The sequence below is a fragment of the Papilio xuthus genome, unplaced genomic scaffold, assembly GCF_000836235.2.
Source record: "Papilio xuthus unplaced genomic scaffold, Pxut_1.1 DF827680.1, whole genome shotgun sequence".
NCBI classification, from domain to species: Eukaryota; Metazoa; Arthropoda; class Insecta; order Lepidoptera; family Papilionidae; genus Papilio; species Papilio xuthus.
This window is the reverse complement of record NW_013530969.1, coordinates 6,409,047-6,434,057: the sequence shown is the minus strand read 5'-3', so window position 1 is coordinate 6,434,057 and position 25,011 is coordinate 6,409,047. Positions and strand designations below refer to the sequence as shown.

General features: G+C 34.2%; 1 protein-coding gene across 1 annotated transcript in view; it reads right to left on the bottom strand.

Moving 5' to 3' along the window:
• PsGEF (Protostome-specific GEF) overlaps positions 1-25,011 on the bottom strand; it is a 36,869-nt gene that overhangs the window by 7,096 nt on the left and 4,762 nt on the right. The window contains exons 2-8 of the mRNA XM_013310988.1: positions 13,475-15,885; positions 13,321-13,385; positions 12,826-13,013; positions 1,270-1,475; positions 864-1,047; positions 405-590; positions 27-270 (exon numbers count right to left, since the gene is read on the bottom strand). Coding sequence (XP_013166442.1) covers positions 27-270; positions 405-590; positions 864-1,047; positions 1,270-1,475; positions 12,826-13,013; positions 13,321-13,385; positions 13,475-15,878 — 3,477 coding nt within the window. The 5' untranslated portion in view covers positions 15,879-15,885. The remainder of the gene's footprint in view (positions 1-26; positions 271-404; positions 591-863; positions 1,048-1,269; positions 1,476-12,825; positions 13,014-13,320; positions 13,386-13,474; positions 15,886-25,011) is intronic.

Below are 25,011 nucleotides of genomic sequence, written 5' to 3'. Positions count from 1 at the left end.
TCTCAAACAATAATACCATTACCGACCTCCTTGGAGAAGGTGACTTGAGGCAGGTGCAATTTGCGTCTGTCGAGTGACTGGCTGGTAGATGAGCAAGCGGTAGGTGGTCGTGCGGGCGCGGGGGACGTCATTGCCACAGCGCGAGGCGAGCGGGGAGGGGGCGGCGTTGATTCCGGCGGCGGTGCCGACACTTGAGCCAGTCGTCGGATTCCCACGCCATTCTGTGGTACTCTTCTGAACGTTTCAAGTGTTAACGTTTGACCCGCTGATCTGGAATAAATCGGAATAGCTTTGTAAATTTATTTAGAAACTACAAATTAGGTCGTTTCATTTAGACAACTATCAGCAACTCATAAATGTAGAAGTATTTATAACACTTGGAGAGTAAGGATGTGAGTACTCACTTGACAAGGTTTCGTACGTCCTCCTCATTAGTAGTAACGACGTTTTTGTTGCCAACGAAGACGATGTAGTCTCCGGCGCGGAGGCCAGCACGCTCCGCAGCGCCACCTGCCGCTACGCGCTCCACTCGAGGTGGTCTTGTCCACACAACAGTGAAACCAAACCCACCACCTGTGCCGCGGACCAATCTGGAAAGATATAACTCAATATTAAAGCAGACTGAATTCGAAATTTTGACGCACACGACGGACATTTCTAGAGCTACCACGCCAACTTTTGAACAAAATTTTTCAATGAAATCATTAAAACTCGTTAATATTGCATTGTTTCTTCAATAGTAAATACTTGTACTAAAGGAATTAAGTTTTCTATTTAATTATTTTAAATAGTCCTTTACATTTCTAAATAGGTCGAGGATCATTTACATTTATAGTTTTTACTTTTATCATTGTTATACTTACTTCCTTGTGGTTGTGAATGGAGTCCTCCCGTTCCTTTGCGCTCTTCGCGGCGCTGCCGGGTCTTCAGGTGGGTCAAGTTCGAGGTATCTCAGGAAGAGGTGCTCGTCTGCCTCTCTTTGCAGAGCCGCGGCTACTGCCTGCGCTTGACTGCCGGACGCTGATGCAGGACCATTCGCTGCAACTGCTGGAAGATAGAACAGTTATATATAACCTATCTAGTTATTATTAGCCAAAATTCAAAGAATTTTGTAAATGGCCACAATTCCAGAACTTTATGGCCAAAACGGCTGTCTGTCTATAAGCCACGTTGTTACGGTTTTGCTGCGGATGCATGAATTTCTGGTATTCTATAATCTGAAGACTTAAGAAATGAATAACTATTATGGATTATTTCAGCTAGGCTTACCTTTTTCTTGGTTATCTTTAGCGCCTTCACTGGTGCTTGTCTCTGTATTATCGGTAGCCATGTTGCGACGATCGTCGGTCACGCGGTCCCTAGCGCATCTGTCAGGCGCGCCTTGCCGCCCCGACTGCAGGAAGTATGTGCCGTTGATGTCACTCTTAATTGCATCTTTTAGCGGGAACGAGACGCATCCTAGAAACTCGCTCCGCCTGTAACAAGAAAAAGAAATGTTCTCATATCATCATCAAGATAAATTTGAAGACGTCCACTGTTCCAAATTGTGTCGGGATGTTGAAACCAGTTAATAGGCAATTTTATCCATGGACACGTCTGTTAGCGTTTTGAGTCGACAGGTTACAACTGGTTCGGTAAGCCTCGGTTTCAGTTGCCTAGCAACCACAGAATATAGTACTAGAAGACAATTTATGTGGAATTATACAAGGTTAACTTTTATCAGGGCAGCATTGCTCGCGCCTACTAAATTACTCGACCACCAGACAGAGTAAGCGAGTACTAAGATGCGGTGAACGGAGCACCGAACGGTAAATGTTAAAAAAGTAAAATATTATAATTCTAAGCTATTTATAAAATCAATATTCTTCACGGATAAGTATGAAAGGTACATAAAGAACGTGCTTAATCTCCTTGTGAGATCTGAGAAAGCTTCCCTTCGTTCAATACCGATAAAACATAGACGGTTCTTGTTGAAATATTACTCGTAAATTCCAAACTCTGAATCAAAATAAGATTAAGTCTACAATGTTATGTAGGTATATAATGGTATAGGTTTTCTTTGTAGTCTTGTTTGCAGTATAAAATAATTTAAATGTTGGAACCCTAATGCCATGTGAATGCCACCTAATTCCAAGGCATGATATAAGTTAAATTTAATTCTTTCATAGAGTTTTGTTCCAGGAACTTAAAATAATGACTACTTAAGATATTTTTATAGTTTCCTAATAAACCAAGTAACAGTTTATTTAATTTTTAAAGATTACTTAAAATAAGGTTTTTTATACAAGAAACGACACCTACAGACTCTTGGTCCGTACTCTATTTAGCACATATACCTCATATTAAAGCTAATACCTTATGCTAGTTATTAGTATTTAGCAAAACAAGGTTTTAACAGTCAAGAATAATGTACCAAATAATTGACTTTCACGCCATCAATTTTGATTTAGTGAACATGATTTGGCGAAAGCTTGGATAAATATATAGAGAATGGTTTGATAGTAAGACGATGAGTTGTAGAAAATATCCGCAATGAATTTTCTTAATGCACCATGAATTTGTGCTATAAGATATAGGTAAATAGATTTGTAGCTCATTAGGTGACCGTGAAACGATAGCTTATACTTTTGTGATACATTCCTAATATTCGGGTCAATTTAAATATTTAATTATTGTTGATTCACAGACCTAAAACAGCATTGTAAAGTTGACGACATTTGCCTTATCCTACAATATATGTTTGTGAAACTAATTTTAACTGACCTGGGAGCCCAAAGAGGGGATTGAATAGACTCTTACTAAACTAGCTTGCGTCATTTAGACTTACCACCACGTTACTCCTCTCCAACTCCGATTAACAAACTGTTCGGACGGTGGTTAAGCGCAAGTTTCCTCATTGTTAAATATTCATAAATAGAATTTTTTAACACTTTTGCATTCACAACCTTTGTCTTGTTAATATTTCCGCGAATCGGAATCACTATAGGATAAGGTTTACAACCTTTTTCTAAACTTCAAACAACGTAAACCAATGAGTATTCATTAATATAACCATCTAATTATTGCCATGAACACACTGATCCCTTTATATGGATGGGCAATAGCTTTGAAATTACAGCGTTGTTTCGTTCCGATTCGCTTTCCGAAACGCATCTGTAGATATTACGTGACTTACCTCTGTCTATATTTTTAGTTCCAATCAACACCACAGCTACAAACAATCATCAGCGTCATAATGGCGGTAATCGAATACGCACAAAATATAACGTCTTACTGCCGATCCTAGAGGTCAGTATAACACAATAGTTATTTAATCATGAGGGGCGTATGATTGCATGTCGGCGTTATTTAGTATTCTTTACACTTGAAGAAAAAGTTCGCGTGACCCGCGCCACAACGAGTTAACATTTACAACCGCTATATTAAAAATGAGCCAAGAAAAATTGCTTTAAAAATATATTGTTGGTTACTAGTAGCAAGTTTTTTTTTATAGTATAGTGCGAATCGATTGCCAGTTATATTTAATGATAAAAAGTATTTATTAGCAATTTAAATCTAACGTTTAATTAACGTATTTATTATTTATGTTTATAATCTTTAAATAACGTTTAGCATAATGTTAATCTAGCACAAATCCTTATTTGAACCTAGTACTAGGCCAATTATAGATAATTATATTGCTATAAACGAATAGACGGTTAATTTTAAAAACTCACTAATTAAATTTTTTGCCTTTAATTTATTGCGCTATAAATGCAAACTCATTTGCAGTAAACAAGTTAAGTTAGTCGTATAAATAAAAATAATCATTACATCAAAATTTGTATTTCTACTTTTTCTTGTTTGTATACCATCCTGAAATATATACATAATTATGTATAACAGTAAACATAAACACAATATTGTATACAAGACATCTATACATTTTCGTGCAACTTCCATCCCTAAGGTGGTTCACACAAGCTTCTAAGCATGCAAGGGGCCTGTTCCACGAAGCCTGTCCCTCTTGTGCGGTTCCATGCGACTAAAGAGTGACAGGGGGGACACCGATTATTGACTTACGGCGATAGTTGTCACTCTTCATAAATAGATGTCGTTGACGAAGTCTCTGTCAGTCTATCGAGGATATCTGCAGGCAGGCTGTTCTTTCTGGTCCTAGGTTCGGGTGGGTCTCGTTCGGGTAAGCTATTCTTCCTGCAAAGCTCGAAGTGGCGATGTGCGTGTTGATGGGAGCAATGCTGACGAGGTACTGGCTCCTCACGCTTCGTCTGACTCAATCCGGCAACAGTTTGCGAGACAAAAGACATCGTCTATATCTCTCTTTCTCAGTGTTAAGTTAATAGTTTATCTTAATTGGTGTTTACTGAAAAATTGTAGGTTTTTGTTACTTGTATATAACCGTTTAAATCAGTCTTTCCCAAAGTGGGCAATAACGCCCCCTTGTGGGCGCTGCAGGTCTCACGTTGCGGGTAATAGTAAAAGTTTCGTTTAGAATTCTCTTTTACTATACATATTAAGGTCACAATAATTAATTAATTTAATTTGAAGTTATAGTGGTTTTTAAATATGTGAAAATATGGGGGCACTAAAAAAATATTTATTCTCAAAGTGGGCAGTAGACAAAATAAGTTTGGGAACCACTGGTTTAAATTAAAATAAACCGTTTTGTTGTTTTTTTACATCGATACAATAAGTGTTTTCGATGTGTCTAGGTCAAAGAGAAGTAAATTTAAACTAGTAAATGTAATTCTTCAAGAACAAATAAATATACATAAAGCTATGCTTAAGTAGATGATACTGATCTTACATAATTTTTTTTATAAAAGCTTTTTGATCACGACAGTACATAGAGGTTTTTTCCAACAAATGAATAAAGAACAAAGGCGATGGAAAATTAAAATATCACTGAACTGTCTTGAGCTTTTTTTTTAAAAGACAAAGCTAATGAATAGGCTGAATAAAGTCGAAAACGTTTGAAAATATTAATTAGTTTATTCAAAACACAATTACTTGTTTATATATTTTTTTCAATAGTGATGTAATCTTTTGATTTTTTAATAAGAGTTGGGATAAAATATAAATTTAACACTATACAAATCTGTTAAAATGGAAAATATCTTGATATAAAATATAACTTGATGACAATCAAAATATCTTTGAAAATTTTTTTACTAAAAAAATTAAAAAAAAAATTAAAAAAAAAAATTTTTAAGTCAAAAAAATGTTAACAAACATCTTTGCTAATATATAATTTAATGTACGAGAAATCGTATTAACGATTATATTACAAATAAATTTATATTTTCTTAATTCAATATATTATTTCCAATTCCCTTGACCGAGACTGAGTTTCCATGTCATGTATTCGAGTTTGTTTGCTTGACCGAAAGGCGACTTTAAATTACAAATGGTTGAAAAACACGCGACTATTCAAAATATTACCAAACTAAACTGCTTCTATGAATGCTTACTTTGATAATAATAACATTGTGTTTGTTAGAATCTATCATAAGAAAATACAACTTCAACTAAGACTGAAATAAAACATAAAATATAATACAGATATATTGCGGTCGGTTCTATTTGATCGTTCTTTCCTAACAACGTCATTTCCCAACCAATATACTTAATGTATTACATAATATACGAATATATGTAGGAAAATATTTCTTTCAAGTTATCCAGACTTTTCTACTTCAGATGTAATTTACTAATTGAATATAGATTAAAAAAGGTCCAGCAATCTAATTTGTACCTCTATAACATGTCATTACATCTCGTAATTCTTATACTGTTACATTAAATATATACATGTTACATATAATATAATATATATATATATATATATATAATTCTTCTGTGAGTGTGTATGTCACTGAACTTCTCTCAAACGACTGGACCGATTTTGATGAAATTTTTTGTGTGTTCAAGGGGATCTAGGAATGGTTTAGATTCACAATTTTCATCAAATATTAACTTCATATTAATTTATTCAAATTAAAGACGTGTAGACAGGACAACGTCTGTCGGGTCCGCTATCATCTATAAAATTCTCGTGTCACAATTTTCGTTCCCATACTCCTCCGAAACGGTTTGACCGATTCTCATGAAATTTTGTGAGCATATTGAGTAGGTCTGAGAATCGGACAAGATCTATTTTTCATCCCCCTAAATGTTAAGGGTAGTCCACCCTTAAATTTTTATTTTTTATTTTTTAGACAAACACGCGGACGGAGTCGCGGGCCACAGCTAGTATGAATATAAAAATATAGAAGAGATTGTTTGGGCGTGATAATCTTACTAATATTATAAATGCAAATTTTTAGGTAGATGGATGTTTGAATGTATCTCCTAAACTGATGAACTGATAGCGATGAAATTTGGCATAGATATAGAACATAGTCTGGAAGAACACAGGCTACTATTTTTTTTTAATTCCGTGCGGACGGAGTCGCGAGCTACAGCTAGTCTTAAATAGAAGAAAGGCCAATATTAGGGAAAGTTAATAGGATTAATATCTCGATTTTTTTTTAATTAATTACTTGGGTATTTTATTATAACGAAGTAAATAAAATACACCTCGTTGTAGATAACAAAAGTATGTCGTATATATCCCTAAGGAACAAAACTATACGACATTAATCTGTCTGTCTTGCTTTACTAATGAGGACGTACTATTCTATTGGCATGTTTTTCTAATGATATCTCTCGCAGCTCTTTATTCAATTTCTATTTAATACGCCATATTTAGTGGATGTAAAATTAGTACGACTCATATATTTTTACTACAACTTTTACTTGACGTTTACGTGAGCTTAACGAAACATTTCGTAGGGTTTTTTTGTGATTTAATTCGTGTGGTATTTTAGACGAATCTATTGTAAATCTAACCTATGATTTTTGTTAAAAAATTTCTTTCTAGATTTCCTTAAATTGAAAAAAAAATCGCAGGCAAAAGACGCGCTGGACGAAGAAAGAAATCGTGGTTGCGAAATATCAAGGAATGGACGAATGTTACCAGCGTGGAACATTTATTTCACTTGGCACAAGATCGGCGAAAGTTCACTGAGCTGATGGCAACCTCCATTAAATGGAGAGGAACCTTGAGAGAGAGAGAGAGAGAAAAAAAAAACTTAATTGGTAGCGTATGTGTTATTTCAGGCTATGTTTTACATCTTTGTCAAATTTCATCTAGTTCCATGCAGTCGTTCTGGAGATGCATAGATCTATCCATACATTCAAACATTCGTATTATACTACCAGTAAGATATTTTATTTATAAAGGTTGCATGTTTCTGTAAATAAAGTTACTCGGTTGTTGTCATGTAGGTGTAGGATTCTTGACATTTGCGGGTTGTTAGTGGAGGGCGCGCCGTGACGAAGGGTGCGTCTTATATGGCACACTTCTGAACACTTGCTTAATCAACCGACACCGGGTCAACGGTCTTTGTCTTAGTTCTTAAGTAAAGACAAATATATGGACAGATTTTTGTACGTCATTCTTTTAATTAATTCACGTTTTTCGATAGAAATATCTACCTTATTTTGATGTCTCTTACTCATACAAAAAATGTATAATTCCTTATATAAAATGCGTACATCTTTAAGAAGAAAATTAGCTGTTCATTTAAATAAACACAGAAGTTTTTAGGTGTTCATTTGTTTTAAGCGAGCGGCTACACGGAAATTCATGGAAAGGGGAAAGTGCGCATAACAACAAGGCAATTGAACCTCCCCTCCCCTTCCTCTTTTCCCGGGCAGGTATTACCAGTCATAATAGATGCAAACAACGTCATTATAATGAAGTTGTACTGTTAAGTTCATGCATTGTTTTGAAAACAAGGAAATGTTTTTGTGCTGAAAACAGGTAAAGGATGAATGCAGGGATAATTTTGTTTTTTTTTAATGAATTTTGGATTTTTTAATTTACAAATGACGTAACATTACTTTTTGATTTATACGTTAAGTTTTTTTGCGCAATCATTCGTACATACTTTTTTTCTTGCTAACTTGTTTTCCTTTAAACTTATAATCCAAGTTATCTCCTGCATATTATTGGATTATTCCAAACAATCATTTCAAAGTGAACGTTTGTAACAAATAAAAGAATACACATTCAACTCTGAAGAATACCAAAGCGCAGTCAAACGTTTGAATTTCCAACAATAATGCACAAAGAACTGTTGTCTATGTACGCCACATCGCCTACACGTTGTACACAATAGCACCGAAATGAACCGACATTCTCGCTTGTACGCTTTACATGAGAATGCATCTTTAATGTAGCCTTTCGTGTAAATGAGGCATAAAAAAACATATTTTGTTGCTGAATTCTAAGAGCAAATTACTATTGCTCACAATTGTAATTTGCTCACTATTGCTGAGCAAATTATTATTGTAAGAAACAGGACTAAATTAGGCCTCCAGGACACACAGTCATCAGACGAAACGCGGAATTGCTTCCACTTGACGCCTGTCTTCTGTGTGGTCGTGGCATTTCACCGGTCGAGCCGGGCCAATTCGTGCGATGATGTTAAAGCGGGCTCTACCACTGTCATTGTACACGAAAGAATTTAGTAGAACGTAATAGAAACATCCCCAATACTCGACTCTCACTCGTCCGGTTAGTAATTTTATGTACACTCATAAACGCGTTTTGTACACAAATACTCTACATAAATGGTCATGATCGTAAACCGCTCCTATACTCTCGAATTAATAGTGTAATTCCATTTTGAGTGCTGTATTTATCTATTTCAGTGAAATGTGCTCTAAAAATGTACAAGCGCCATCTTTGTTATGATAAAATATTGAGGTTAGTTTATTTTTTTAGGTTACTTTTATATTTAAAATAGCAAAGATAAATTTAGCTAATCAAAGAGGGAACGCTGCCAGTATCTTCGGAACCTTGCCTAAAGGGACTCCTTACAATAATATGTTTTAGGTAATTATACGTTTTTATTATTTTATTTAATATCATAGATTTAAGACTCTTCATTTAAAATATTATTTGATTAAATATGTAAAATAGCAAATATTGAATGGAAATAGATTTTATAAGTTTCTCGTCTAGATATTTTTTTTTGTATATCGTTGAATCTATAATAACTTAAAAGGAGTTGAATTGTTTTCAAATTATTATAAGTAAAGCCATTTATTTCGCGTGTTATAATTATAAGCTTTTCTTTCTAAATTCATAAAGAAATAGTTTATATGTTCTTTATTTTAAAACTGAAATAACAAAATGTAAGGTCAACATTTAAGTTTTCTAAAAAAGAAAACAAAAAAATCTGACTTATTACGAAGAGTGCTCATTAGTGTGTCCAACTCTTCAATTATTACCCAACGTTATGAAAAATTCTAGTCACATCATCTTTTGAAACTCAGTCACTATGCCAGATATATTGTATTTTGTTCCAATGTGGACGGACTTGGAAACTGGGACATCTACAGACAAGGTTACTCAAGAAAGCACGTGACTAACGACTAGTCTTACTAATATTATAAATGCGAAAGTTTAGATGGATGTACGTTTGTTAGAAGGTATCTCCGGAACGGCTCAACTGATCTTTATGAAAGATGGCACAGATATAGAACATACTCTAAAGAACATGTAGGCTACTATTTTTTTTTTTAGCTCGCGGGCGACTTCTAGTAGAATATATAAAAAGGAAGTAAGTAGACGAACTACATAAATACATATCCCTGCAAAGGGATCCTCTGCTAGGTATATATAAATAAAAAAATTGTATTGCACGAATGAATCCTGTAATATTACGACCGAACGGAGGCAAAGGTAAATACCGTGTTTGATTAAGAAGTCAGCCAACAATGGCCGAGTGGAAAGTCTATTTGACTTGTCCGAGCCTGGGACGATGTTTTCTCACGCTCACGTTTGCTATATTGATTTTCTTGTAATTACAAAACTTTAATTTTATTTCTAACCTAAACGATATACCATAATTTTGTTCCTTGATGATATATGAAATAAAATGTGTTTTAAAAATTCATTATTGGTTCATCTGGAAAATTATTGTTATCCTTGTTTGGTTCATAGAAAATGAAAGAGATGAAAATATGTTTTTACCTGTGTTCATCAGCAGTGAAAATCCACGGTTAGAGAACATTTATGTTTCTAGGTACTTATTAATTTGTTAAACAAATGAACATAACACAAACCACTGTAAATCATACGGATATGAGTGTTTTAATATTTAAAATGGTAGACATTACTGTATCATTTACCCTATTCTATTATTTATTACTTAGCCTTCAGAACGGCTCCCCTTGTTTCATTTGAAAGCCGACTATAGATCGTTAAATCTGAATTATTAAGACGATACATTGTCAGTTGTTAGCATTTATTTTCTGACATGTGTTTTTTATAAACAAAAAAAAACTTCTAAGACATCGATGGTTTAAGTAAAGAATAAAATTATCTATGTATGTAGGTAATTATTTATTGAAAGCCTAGATTGAGAACTTATATTCCGAAAATTCATATACCCTAGATTACCTTTAGAAGAAAAAGAAAACTAGAAGTATGTAACGGCTTGTAAGTTAACTTATTTATTTGAAAATGGCAGATGATTGAACTCCACAATTTTAGGACATAAAACGTGCAATTAATGCTTTGCAAAACATCCATTGTGTAAAAGAAAATCTTAATTGAAACTTGAAAACTACCATTATGGTCTTACAAGTTAAAGTTTGTTAGTTCTACGTAAGTTTACTCTATGTAAAGTTATACGACCAGTATCGATTAATCTTTCTGAAGACGTAGACTAATGCTACGCCGTAGATTAGTCTACGTATTGATGTAGTCGATTAAAATAATTAACCTCTTTTCGTAGGTTGTAGACTAACAAAGTTATCTGACCCGGTAGAGACGCTGTTATCGCGGTTCGATCTGTCAGGAAATAAGACATAGAAAATTATTGACACGTCAACTACCATTCTACTAGGATCATGTGACTCTTTTTGTATTGTCCTTATGAACCTTTGTAATTTTTCACTTGTGTCCACCGGGTCATATAGTTTGACAGGCTATATTGACCTCATTTCCCTTGGTTAGTAACAGCAATAATAGCAAAGAATATCTGCCACTCATGACAATATCAAACTCCAAGGTTTCGGCAAATTGGACGCTCGCCAGCGCTCCAACTAATGACACTACAATTCTTTTCGACGTTGCATTATGACATATCTCTCGGACATTGTTTGTGATTCAATCTTAACAGTTTCCACTGCCACTGGTAAACATACATATCTCTGTCTATTACAAGGAAAAAGAAGGGTAACAATATATGTTTGTACAGGTATTTTGGCTATAGAAACCATCATCATCATCAACCTATTGGTCGGCACGGTATGTACTACTCCTCCATACATCTCTGTTAGCCGTCATATCTGAATCTACCACCTTCCTACGCATATCATCTTTTACGCAATCCATGCGTATTTTTTTGGTCTTTCTCTACCTTTGTAGCCATCAATCAATCTCATTACTTTTTTGCTTATATCATCATCATCCCTCCGCAGAATATCCAAACCACCTTAATCTTATGGGAATGGAGATCCAATTAATAAAAATATAATTTTACATTTAAAACACCCTTTATATTTCAGATCTATTGTGAATTATTATAATATTTTCATTAATTTTATTACGATGCTTATTAATAATTTAGTTTTAATAGGATTTTATTGTATAAAGCGTCATTGTCAAAGAAAAGTCATAAAATAATATTTATCTTATCGCATAAGCTTAATGCTTTGATATTTGTAATGGCTCCATCAAATTATACTCGTCAAATATTGACCTGAAATGTGGGCTTACTCATAAATATGGTACGGGACAGATTTTTTTTCATATTACATTTTTGATATGGTTACATTTAAGGTGTAATTGCAATTTAAACATTTTAATTTATTTAATTTTGATTAATATATTAAGATGCAGGCACGATAGGAAACCATAAAGTCGTTATCTATCATTCAAACTAAAATCAAAATGAAAGATATTTTAACTACATACTAAAACTTAAATAATACTTAGTAATATTTGAGTTATAAAGTAGCAATCAAACAAAGAAATCGTAAATTTAAATCATTACATGTCAAACACTATCAGTAGCCGCCCGGCACCGGGACCCTTACCCAAATTACTCCTATACCACAGCAAATTGACACCGGAGTCGATAAATACAATAAATCCGTTGTGCACACACAATCCACAAACACGATCGTACACAACACAGCTATGTTCAATGCGTAATTCTAAAACACCGGGTCGCAAAATGGACACTCACAGCGTGGAGTTAGGACGTCGACTGGCCGGGGTTGCGCCGCCCTGCCATCGATCGATGTGCGCAGTCCCACGCTCGCGTCATTTCCACCCCCGATATCTTATGTATGAACGGTACACGATGGGGAAGAGTGAAAAATTTTTCATGTAGCCAGCCACCTAGACCGATTTCAATAGGTGCTTTCAGCTACCGATGAGATTTGCGATCCTATTACGATAGTGATCTTTGCAATAGATTTAGATTCAGTGCCGATAAGATTTAGAATAAATATTTAAGCCGATCAGTATTCATTCAGAAGCGCGGTATCTCGTCTTTTGTGGACATTAATAAATTTTAAAATTTGTAAATATAACTAAAATTGCAACTATGAATTCCGAACTTTGCATATATTTGTGAAACGGTCTTCTAGAAAACACAACACGAGAAAATATCAATGGTAACCAAAACTACCAACATAGTCTATTTAAGACCAGACAACAATAATGATAGTATAAAAGTATTGTTCAGTATATCTTACCTGTATTTCTTGTCTCGATGCCAGACAGAGACGTGCAGCATCTGATAATCATACACAGCAGTTGGTAGAGGCAGCTTCAGATGTCGCTGGAATTCTGGCTCTCGTTTCCCATACAGAACCGAAGTGCGCTGGAATATTGACCTCTGAGACGGTAGCGACTGGCTCTCATTCACATCAGTTATGACAACCTGGTAAAATTATGAAAAATATATTTTAAAATGCCATGAACATACTGTAAATTTACTTAAGTAGTCTAATAATATCATGTTTAATAACCCAAAAAGGTAATTCATCATCATCATTATCAGGAGTTTGTCCACTGCCGGACTCAGACCTCCCCATCGGTTGCTTCAATACTCGGTCCCGTGCCACCCGCATCCAATCCACTCCCGTGACCTTAGCCAAGTAATCGGCCTTGCAGTAATTGTTATTGATAAAATAGAAAATGACATCTTCGCTATAGAAAGTGTCATGTTCTTTATTTATGAACATTACCTTTGCATAAGCATTAATATCTTCCGTTTGTCCTGTTGGTCGCTGAAGATCTCGACATCGAATAACTGCAAAGACAAACAAATAATAAAAATAAATGTTTACTTTAAAAGAAAAATAAAAAAAAGTTAAAAGAAGTTCGATAGTCACCACTCACCGTGAACATCTATTGTGTCGTGTCTAGTTTTAATTTCTAGATCTATAGTTGCTTTTAATGTCTGAAATCTATCAGTACTACGCTCTAAACGATTACTAGCTACGCTTCTTCGTTTTTCTTCGCTACTATTAATACTACTTTCCTCTAGAGAATACGTCAGACATCGTCTCGTAGACTTATATTCTAATACAGGAGTTAACGCATCGTTCGTGATTATGTCTTCGTCTAATTTACTAGTTTTACTAGCCCTTTCTTCACTGAGAACATTGCTTTGCCGTTTAACACCTACAGCTGGAGTTATAGGGCTGGGTATACCATTTTCTAAAGTTAAACCAAATAATTCTCTAGATCTTATATTTTGTTGAATCGGTTTATAAGACATTAAACTGCTGTGTGAAACATTTGTTAGAATTGATGCATTATGTATATTTTCATCATCGTATACGTTGGGCTGGAACAGGAAAGGGGAATTAAGAGGCTCGCATAACGATACGTTTTGCAATTCTAATACGGGGCTGGGTATGCCCATTTCCAGAGTACGTAGTAATGAAGGTTTAGGGGAGTTTGGATCCATTTGCTGTTTACATAGACTTTCATTGCTTTTTGCAGTTTTCTTTTTACGTATACATCTTTGTCTTCTTAAACGAACGTTCCCATTTGAAGTATGTAAATCTGGAGTAGATTCTGATAGCGTGTAATGCATATTACTTCTACTACTACATGCACTTAAAGAATATGACCTGTGTAAGGGTTTATTTATATTCCTATTTTGTTCTAATTCTATGTCATCATTCAGTTTGCTAGGTGTACGAACTTCTCTTTCGTTATACCCATCTCCATCGTCTAATAGAAAACAACCTATCGGTACGTTTTTTAGTAATTTATCATTGACTTTATGAACAGGCAACATCTTCTTTGTTGGACTATTTTTAGGCGATACCGAACTTTCTCGTGATAAATTTACGTATTTAGCCTCTTTAATTAAATTTGATTTATGTTCTGTTTGTGGTCGTACAAATAAATCTTTGACAGTGTCTAAAGGAGGTTTTTCTTCTTCCACAGTCAACTTTGGATCGGGAATATTTTTTAATATTCTTCGTTTAGATTTGACAATCTTTGTACTTTTGATAATGTCTTCTATCATTCTTTCAAGTGTTACATCACCCATTTGAGTAGTCGATACTGTAGACTCAGATGCATTTGTCAAAGAATCTTTTCCTAATATAAATTTATTTTCCATTTCTGTGGAGGTTTCTTCATCTTTTAAGATTAAGTTGAAAGGGTTTTCAATTTTGGGAAAGTATTGAGTTACCTCGCTTACAGGAGTTGCCTTTTTAGTTAGATTTATTTCATGTGTACTCATTGCACTAAATCTTAGTGCTTCTAATTTTAAAGACAACGGTGTCATTGATATTGGCGAACATCCATCTCTAACAAGAGCATGTGTATCCTTTTTATCCATACATGGAGATTTAAAAGAACTTTCAAAGTCATTTGATTTTTTCCTAGTTCTTTTCAAAGGTCTTATACTAATTGGCATATCTTCATTCTTTTTTAAATATACAGGATTGTCCATAAATATGTTGTGACCAAAGATAGGTAATGTAGATTTTTCTATTTCATGTTTATCGACGACTAATGGCTTTTCTAAACAGTTTATAACTAGATTTTCATCGTATTCTATTTCAACTATATCATGATTCATTGATTTAGTTGTACATACATGTTTATTTTTACTTGAATACTTTTCTAAATTGAGAGAGTTTCTACTACTGGCCGTTGTCGCACTAAGTCTGTCCGTGAGATTGTTTAAAGATGGCTCCGAGATGCTATGACTTAGTCTTTGTGAACATAAGAGACTTCTATCAATATTATTAATTCTTCTTTCAGATTTATAAGCGCTAAGGTTTCTTGTAAAAGTTTCGCTATTGTTCAAGCTACTCATTTCTAATTTCCTCTTCTTTGCTTCTCTAACTCTTCTGCTGTATGACGGAGGAGTCGGTGGCAATTCAGGGAATAGTTCATCTTTTTGGTTATCCTCATAAAATTTGATTTGATCAAATTTCTTTACTGGGGTGACAGAGGTAGGTGTTATGTTGCTAACATCTTTCAAGGCAATATTTTCGGTATTCTTAATAAAGCCTGGTTTATAGTAATTAGGAGTATTGCCAATACAATTTATGTTTTCTTTGTCTATACATTTATTGGTATTTTTTCTGCCAGTTGCTCCCATAGATCTTCTTTGATAACGACTTGGTTTCTTACATTTCTTCACCACTTGAGCATCTAATGATCTACGAGCCCTTTCATTGAAACGTTCATTTGAATTAGGATTTTTGACTTCTGTTTGCGGAATAATCGTTTGACCATCCTGATTCTTTTTGTATACTGCCCACTTCAGCATTTTGTACCTGTAAACAAAATATTAAAAATATATTTCTATGTTCAAAGGTAATTTTAAAATCGGTGAAATTTATGTCTACGTATAACTAAACATAGTTATGTAAGCTTAAGCACGTAAGTTTAATGTTAACTTAGTTATTAATAGATGTTATAAAGCAAGATAAGACACTTTGTGAAGGCTTCCTTGAACTTTATATCGTATGATCACAACTTGGTTTCTTATCTTTTCTAGATAAGTCGTAAGTGTAATAAAATGTTAGTGCGGTTATTTAACACTTATTTTTGCTATATTTAATAAATTACAGTAACAAAAAAATACAATGAGATATAAATAGAATTTATATTATATCTACGATTGAAAAAACAGGAAAGCAATTATAGAATTTTTGTATTCATTTTCGAATTTAATTAAATGAAATTGTTGTCATTTTTTAGTGTATTTTCATGACACAGATTAAATGACAATTATTTTTACCATTAGCTTTGAATATTTTGGATTATTTTCTTTATAATATGATTAACACTATAAAACATGCAACAATACAAATAGCGCGGGTAATTTTGACAGATGACATTTACTTTGGCGCGCTTTTTGCTGAGTCGTGCCACCAATGGGCGGCCATTGTAATCTGTCATCGTGCGCTGACAGTGTGTCGATTTGTCACGACTCTGTACAATTCCCACAACCGTTAGGTACGAGGAATGTTCGTGTACAAGATATTAGAAATAAAGTCAGCATATCAGAGATTTCGCAAACAAATTTGACATATTTGGAATATAGAGCACATTCTAAATGTGTTCATTTATAGGACGTAGACGATTCCGATAGAAGGTAAGATTCCTTTACTAACTAAAAAAAGCTAAAGTAATATAGTTGTGAATTATATCAACAAGTTACATACTCTGTGGGATTAAAAGACTAGTTGTCACACGCAACTCCGTCCGCGTGGAATTATTAGCCTGTGTTCTTATAGATTGTGCTCTATGTTAAATTTTATCGAGTTCCATGTAGCAATAAAAGCTATCAGTGTCCAAATAAGATATGACCTAAAGGTTTATGTTACCAGGTCATAAAATAAAATAAAAAGTTCCATGTAGCCGTTTTCGAGATTCAAACATCCATCCGTTCATTCAAACATTCGCATTTATAATATTAGTAAGATGGAAATATGTAGGCATAGAGTAAAAACATGTCAGAAACACCAATGAAATTCCATAACCAAATCGGGTAACTTAATTAACGTAGACTTATAAATAACAAAACTCTAAATACATCAATAATGTATTAATATATAAAACGAGACAATATAACACTTATTCCTATAACATTAAAGTTGAAATTTCATTGCAATAAATAGTACAAATTGCAGTCGTTTTTGGCGATTAGCTAAGCTGACGACGTATACTACGACTTCGTGCATTTGATAGTTATAACGGTATCCGCGTGAGCCTTGGCTTAGACACGCTTTAGATTGAATCCATTTGAAATGGATAAAACGGAATCCAGATTGAATAATAACTTATCAATGTAATCCAATAGGTTTGTTGAAATGTCGTTGTAAATTCGCAATATGTATTTTAAAAAGCAACTCAAATGTATATTAATATAATGTAAATATGTATAATGTAAAATTAATGTATTTTAACAGTGGTAGAGCCCACTTTAACATCTTCGCACGAATTGGCCCGGCTCGCCCGGTGAAATACCACGACCTCAAAGAAGACAGGCGTCAAGTGGAAGCAATTCCGCGTTTCCTCTGATGAGTGTGCATCCCGGAGGCCAATATTAGTCCTCTTTCCCTTCCCACCCTTTTACTTATAAAGAAATGATGGGAAGTGGAAGTGGACTTTCCGGATGAGAGGATGCATAGGAAGGGAAAATATTTTCTTTCTGTGAATCCTCTCCTCCGTCGATTAAAGGTAGACAACGCATATGCAACTGCGTATGTCTATGGGCAGCGGTCGCTTCGTTATTTCAGCGACTTCGGGTGGCCGCTCGCTCGTTTGCCACCTTATGATATAAAAAAAAGTATATAAATTTAGGTAACGCCGAATTTCTTCATATAATTACAAGGGTTATATATAATTAAAATTAATTATGTCTATCTTATATCTTTCTTTTGTCGATTTCAAAACTCACAATCATTAAAGCTATTAAATAAGTAATAAATCGTAAGTTTAAACTAGTCTAGTTTAACCTTAAAAGTAAATTATAACTCGTGTCCCAGATAACACAGTAACAGTGATATTTCTAACAGTTTTACTGCAGATCTATAAAATTTGAGGTTAAAGACGGCTTTAAAGTTAACTCAATAATTCACTACATAACATTAAGTTTAATGTTTTGTCTTTATGTATGTCCATCTTGTTATAAGAAAAACTTTTACCGAGTAAAATATGCATAAAACTGTAATTAAATCCGTTATAATTTCATTGTATGTAGTATATTCATAATAATATTTTAATTACTTTAAAGAATATTTAAATATAATAAATTAATTATACAACCTAATCGCTTACGAATACAATGACACGTTATAATACCAAAAAATTGGCAGCGAATTAAAGCTTTGTAAACCTTACAAAATGGCCGATTTCACTTCGGTTACGCGGAGGCAATAATTCATACTTCCCTCAACTAACCAAATCGAGTGTATAATTTGAATCTCGGCTAGCATTCATTCCCGCCGTACTGACAGACACATGCTGTGCTCAGAAACCAGTGTACACAAAACGACCCCGGAGATTTTGCGAACTAAATACAACACCGCAAAAACAGGGCGTACGACTATTATCCTCTCCCTAGCGTTAACGTCAAATTACTATTGTATTTAAGATTTCTTCTGGAGCATTTTTTAATATCGAATTCACGTCTCGACTTGAAACTTGGGGTGGCTGAACAAAAAGTTTCTTATACGCCACAGATTGTATTGCGGCTCAATAATATTAAGTTTCCGATCGTGTAACTGCATAAGGTTTAGAATTATATAAAATTCACATTTGCACTGGCAACACTCTTGAATGTCAACGTATTGAATGGAACACGTTTTAGCGGATTCGATTCTTGAATTTAGTTTTGTATTTTAAGATCTGAAGATGAATACCTAAAAGTAATGTGACATTAAAATGAGTAAATTTCAGTCTAGAGGTGGTGGTATTAAGAGTGACATAAATGGCAAATAAAAAGAGTTAATATTGCAACGTTTGCCAAGTACTAGAACCGGCTTGTGCCAAAACGGATACTTTTTTCTTTGTATCTTGGATGATTTGACAGTGCAAGTTTGTCGTCGGGCTTTTGAATTTATACATTCTGTCCCATATGGATCGAATATCAATTGAATGTTAAATTAGGCCATTGGTATAATCGCGTACTAAAGTTTATTTGAAAATGTTTAAAATTAAATTCTTACACAAATGTTTTAGATTTGTCAATTTTCCTAATCCTAAAATTTGTGTTAATCAGAACGGAATCATTTTCCCATTTTTTTACTTTTTACCCTTTCCTATTATCATATATTTTTTTAATTACAGGACTCGGTCCGCTCGGAATTAAAAAACAGTTAATTAATAGTCTATGTATTCTTCCAGACTATATTCTTGTAATATTTAACCTATGAAATAAAATTACTTGATCGTAATAATTTATTTTCAATTATTCCGGTACTGTTCTTACTATATTATATATCGATTGACAATGTTTTTCGGTTACGCCGGCAGGTGGCGTACGTTTCATGAATAATTCAGATACGTTGTTGCGTACGTTTCCCTCTTTATTACGACAAAATAAATACATTTCTGGAACATTTATATCGGAAATTATTTAATATGCGAACGATACCGGAAAATGTCATGAACGTGATGGTGAGCCGTAAAATTTTATTCTTAATGTATATGTACATGACTGTACATTAATTTTGAATGTAATACGAGGTTTATGAATTTTGGTGGAACATATATTTGCATGCCGTGGAAAGTACAGGAGAAGTACAACAGTGGGTAGACCAAGGCAAAGGTATTTTGTCAAAAAAGAGATCTACCGTATAATAAAGTTTCTAACGCTTTCAGATTTATAGCGACATTTTTATTTACTTCCAGATAAATATGCGAATATTTATATGGACAGATGGATGGATGTTTGCTTGAAGGTATCTCCGGAACGGCTGAACGGATCTTGATGAAATTTGGCACACATGTAGAACTTAGTCTGTTAGAACACATAGGATACTAATTAACTTTTTTAATTCCATGCGGACAGAGTTGGAGGCGACAGCTAGTATTTTTTTATCGGTACTGTTCTCTTCAATAAGTTAAGACTCCAAACACTTTATTAGTAAAATGATTACATGTAATCTAATAGATAAATCAAATCGTAACACTTCGTAGGATTGTAAAGTGACACGAAACCGCGTTACAAAGTAAACGTTATCCAATAAACCACTCAGTATTTGATATCTAAATCCAAACTAAATATCACTTAAAACAAATTAACACAATTGTATGGCTTTTGTTTATTAAAAAGAAAAATGAGCCTTAACATAATAGATTTACGAACTATAAATGCAGGAAATTCATACGTAAAGTAGCTTTTAAGAACAGGGTTGTCACCTTCATAGCAATACATATAAGTTTATAATGTCATTCTTGATTCGTAATTTCTAACAACACAAATTTAAGATAGGGTCAGAGCCCTTCAGTGGCGACCTACAGGGAGCTGATAATGATGATAATTTCTAACAATGGCAAAATTAAAAAAAAAATGCTGTACTTCAAGGTGTTCGTTTTCATCCAAGATGGCCCTGAAGCTGAATTAAACTTTGCTCTCTCTACTCAAATTTACTTTAATTTTCGTGGAGTACTTGAAGAAGGGATGTAAATAATATTATAATTTTGTTACAAGAGGCAACCCTGTAAGGTAACCCTTTGGTACAGTAGTGTGGAAGTCAAGAGGCGCGGGCGCAGCTGCCGCACGCCCCCACTTCAAATTAGTAGCGCCGCCGCCGCGATAAATGTTAGCAATTACAAGTAGTTTCATTATTTTATTTCTCTTCTATGTTATAATAAAGTTTAGAAAAATAAGAAAAAAATCGTAGTGAATAACATAATTTATAGACAAATTAAGTTTTTATTTTATGTAATTGTGTGCTTTTGCATTACAGCATCATTTAGGTGACATTTTTTTTGGAATTATATTCAACAATGTTTGCTACATTTTGTATGAATCATTCAAAGGCGACACAGATTATCCATTGTGCCCGTTATGGAATCGATTGCAACAGTACGACTTGCAAATCACAAGGCCGATAACTCTTTGACTATAGAGAAACGGACTAGGCTAATAGCCGCCATTGTTCTAAATAAATCCTGCCACTTTTGGTATAAGTTGAGCTAAATGATAATCACATTTGCATATCATAGTGAAACGTAAAATTGAGACGTATTTATAAACGCTTGCTGGCACAATACTCGCACAAGTAAGATTAAAACTTTTTATTTATTTGACAGAGAGGAATGTGCTGTCATGACAGGTCCTGTCTTATAAAAGTCAAAGGAATTGGGTAACAATACGCTTACGTCACTATTGTTTCGACTCCTACGCATTGTCTACGTTTATCTGATCAAAGACATGCAAATTATAACTTCATATATCTTCGGGGTTAGACCAAATTCATTCGCTTCGACGCGATTTCATCTCCTTCTAATGCCTCTCCATTACTGGAGGTTGGCCGTCAGCTCAGCGAACCCTTTACTGTCCTGTGCCAAGCGAAAAAATTGTTCAACGCTTGCAATATTGGCGATTCCATAGCGAACTTCAAAAATGTATAGAACTGACTATAACTTTCGATAAGTCTTGTTATTGTTGCGCGTCTATTGCATACATTTTTGAAATTAGTTATTGAATTGCTTCGAAGCGAATGCACCTTGTAACCCCCCTGTTGAGTCGTATCATACCGAATGTTCCAATGTTGTAACATCTCTACAAAACATGGTGTTGTTTCGCGCTCACGAGGGCTACGGGCCGCGTCCTCGAAATAATATCAGTACCACTCATCCTGATGAAGGGCCCCCAATGGGCTTGAAACTAATCGGTGCCGCCACCGGACGTATATACGTGAGTGTTTAGCCGTGTTTATATATCAGTTTAGTATAATATCTCACGAAAGTTTGAATAATTAACCATAGTGTTGTCTTTGTTTTTTCAGAGAAAATGCGTGAGATGACAATATGTTTGCAGTTACAGATTTAAATATACCAGTTTAAACAAGTAAATATTCTAATTGGAATCTAATAAGTTATATTCATAGAAAAACGTTGAACAGATTCAGATTCGATAGATATAGATATTGCATTGCAATGCACTTTTTATTGTACGAATTAATACAGTTTGGTTCACACTCAAATTGAAACGTAATACAAGAAAAGAAAACAATATTGCTTTACTTATAAAAGATAATAAATAAAATAACACTTAAAAGTATTAATTAATTAACGTTTACGATACAATATGTCTTTATAAACATCTGTACTTTTGGCCAACATTGGCAAAAACTTTCCGTTATATCCGGCCAAAATTCAAGGTTTTTGTCCAGATGTCACCTATTTCTAACACCTAGGTCAATAAACTAAAATATGTCTTCTTAACGTCCTAGCAATATGTTACGATGCCTTATCTATTACGTAAATCTACACATGACATGTGGTTGATAGCGCCACCTCGCGGACACTATGATAATATAATAAGGGGAGCGGGTGAAACGTTTATTTTATTAAGCTACTAGTTGTCGTCCGCGACTACGTCTGGAATAAAACAAACTTAATTTATAACCTATGTGTTATATCAGACTATAGAACATATTTGTGCAAAATTTCATAATGATCCGTTCAGCCGTTCTGGAGATAATATTAGTATGATAAACGTAATATTAGAGATGGTAATTAGGTCAGCGGAGGAACTGTTTCGCCTTGCACTTGACAGAACCAAATATTCCAAGTTAGCGGCCAACCTTCAAGACTGATGAGGCACTATAAGAAGAAAATTTATGAAGATAGACAGCGACTTTGTTAGAGTCTAATTTAAAACTAAGTACTCTATGCGCTATTCCAGCTGTTGCAAATTTCCTCCAATTTCATTAGGCCATTATAAAGTAGTGACAACCATCCATACATACATTAAAACTTTAGTATTTAAAAGTAAGTTTATTGATTAAATATGACAGATAATTTTTTTCAATTTTTTTTATTTTTATATTATAAGGTGGCAAACGAGCGAGCGGTCACCTGAAATCGCTGAAATAGCGATGTGACCGTTACCCATAGACATACGCAATTGCATATGCGTTGCCTACCTTTAATCGACGGAGGAGAGGATGCACAGAGAGAAAATATTTTCCCTTTCCATGCATCCTCTCATCCGGAAAGTCCACTTCCACTTCCCATCCTTTCCTTATAAGAAAAAGTGTGGGAAGGGAAATTGGACTAAAGAAGGCCTCCGGGACTCACACTCATCAGACGAAACGCGGAATTGCTTCCACTTCACGCCTGTCTTCTGTGTGGTTGTGGTATTTCACCGGGCGAGCCGGACCGATTCGTGCGAAGATGTTAAAGTGGGCTCTACACAAGTTTCTTGAGAATAATTTAAAACTTCTGCAACAGCCAAATTTAATGCAAGATACGAAATGTGAATTCAATAGCAGATGTCAAAGGTAAAGAAACCTTCATCCTTTCGAAATTGGGTCCATTGTTGTATACAAAATAGCCCTATAGATCGTATATTTAATAATAATTTTAATTGTTATGCAATCTAGAGCAACTGATCGTGGCTCATCCCAAGAGTATTGTTAACCTTCCTTCACATTTCTTTTGTTATTGTTTGAGGAAGTGTGCAAAAATCTTTGAAGACTACAGTTGCGCCCTTATTTAAATATAATACATTCTACATTCAACCTTATCATAATATAGTAAGAGTTAAATTTGCTTAACAGTGTAAATTCCGATCTAGTTTATTTCTCAAAGTTTTTTCTTTGACCAAACTTCATGTAAATGCAATGATTTATTTTTGTCAACAATTGCCGTTGTCTCGGTCTATGGGAAATTTACGAGGTAATATTGAGGGGCGGGTATATCGAAGTCTACGAATTATATTATTATTAAAAGTAACTTGTAAGGAATATGTGGGGCTTTAGTTACCCTTCGATGAGTTATTACTAATTTTTTCATACGTTCGTTATAATGTATTAGGTTGATTTATATAAAACTAGTTCCAATTCACATTGATTGAAATTATATTTTAACTATATAATATAAAAAAAATGTTAAGACTTCATAGAGTGAATTATAGTATATAGTCATAAACTTATTAAAAACTAGTTTAGAATTTAAAAAAAATAATAGCCTATGTTCTTCCAGAGCGTCGGTGGCTCTGGGGAAGCCTTTGACTTACAAGCTGCAGGTCCTGGGTCGAATCCCACTATGTACCAATGTGTTTTTCTATTTCAGATTTACATATATACATATATCCGACGTTCTCACGGTGAAGGAAAACATCGTGATGCAACCTGCACATATCTGAGAAGAAATTTAATGATATGTGTGAAGTCAACCAACCCGCACTGAGCTAGCGTGGTTGACTATGGCCTAGTCACCCGTGACTTTGGGTAGGCTCCGAGCCCCTCAATGCTGACGTATAGTGAGCTGATGATGTGTTCTTCCAGTCTATGTTCTTCATCTATGCCAAATTTCATCGAGACCCGTGTATTCGTTCTGGAGATACTTTCTAACAAACATCCATCTAAACATTCGCATTTATAATATTAATAAGAACTAAAATTACGAACTGTTTGTCTGTACATATTTATCTACAAGCAAAAAGTATTATTACAGTAAAAGTATGAAATTATGTAGTAAATTTTAATGTACATAATTATAACACCCATTAGAAAGATAATGAGTGAAACTAAACAAAGAGGTTGTATTAATAAAGTAACTCTATGGTCGAGTAACAAGGCAATTATTTTTAATCTGTAATTAGTTTGCGCTATCTGTGAATTATATCATTAAGGTGAAGGAAAGTAACGCGGGAGCATCGACGTGGGAACTGATAGAGAAATAGCCACGGAAGTCGTAAAAAATATGAAGTA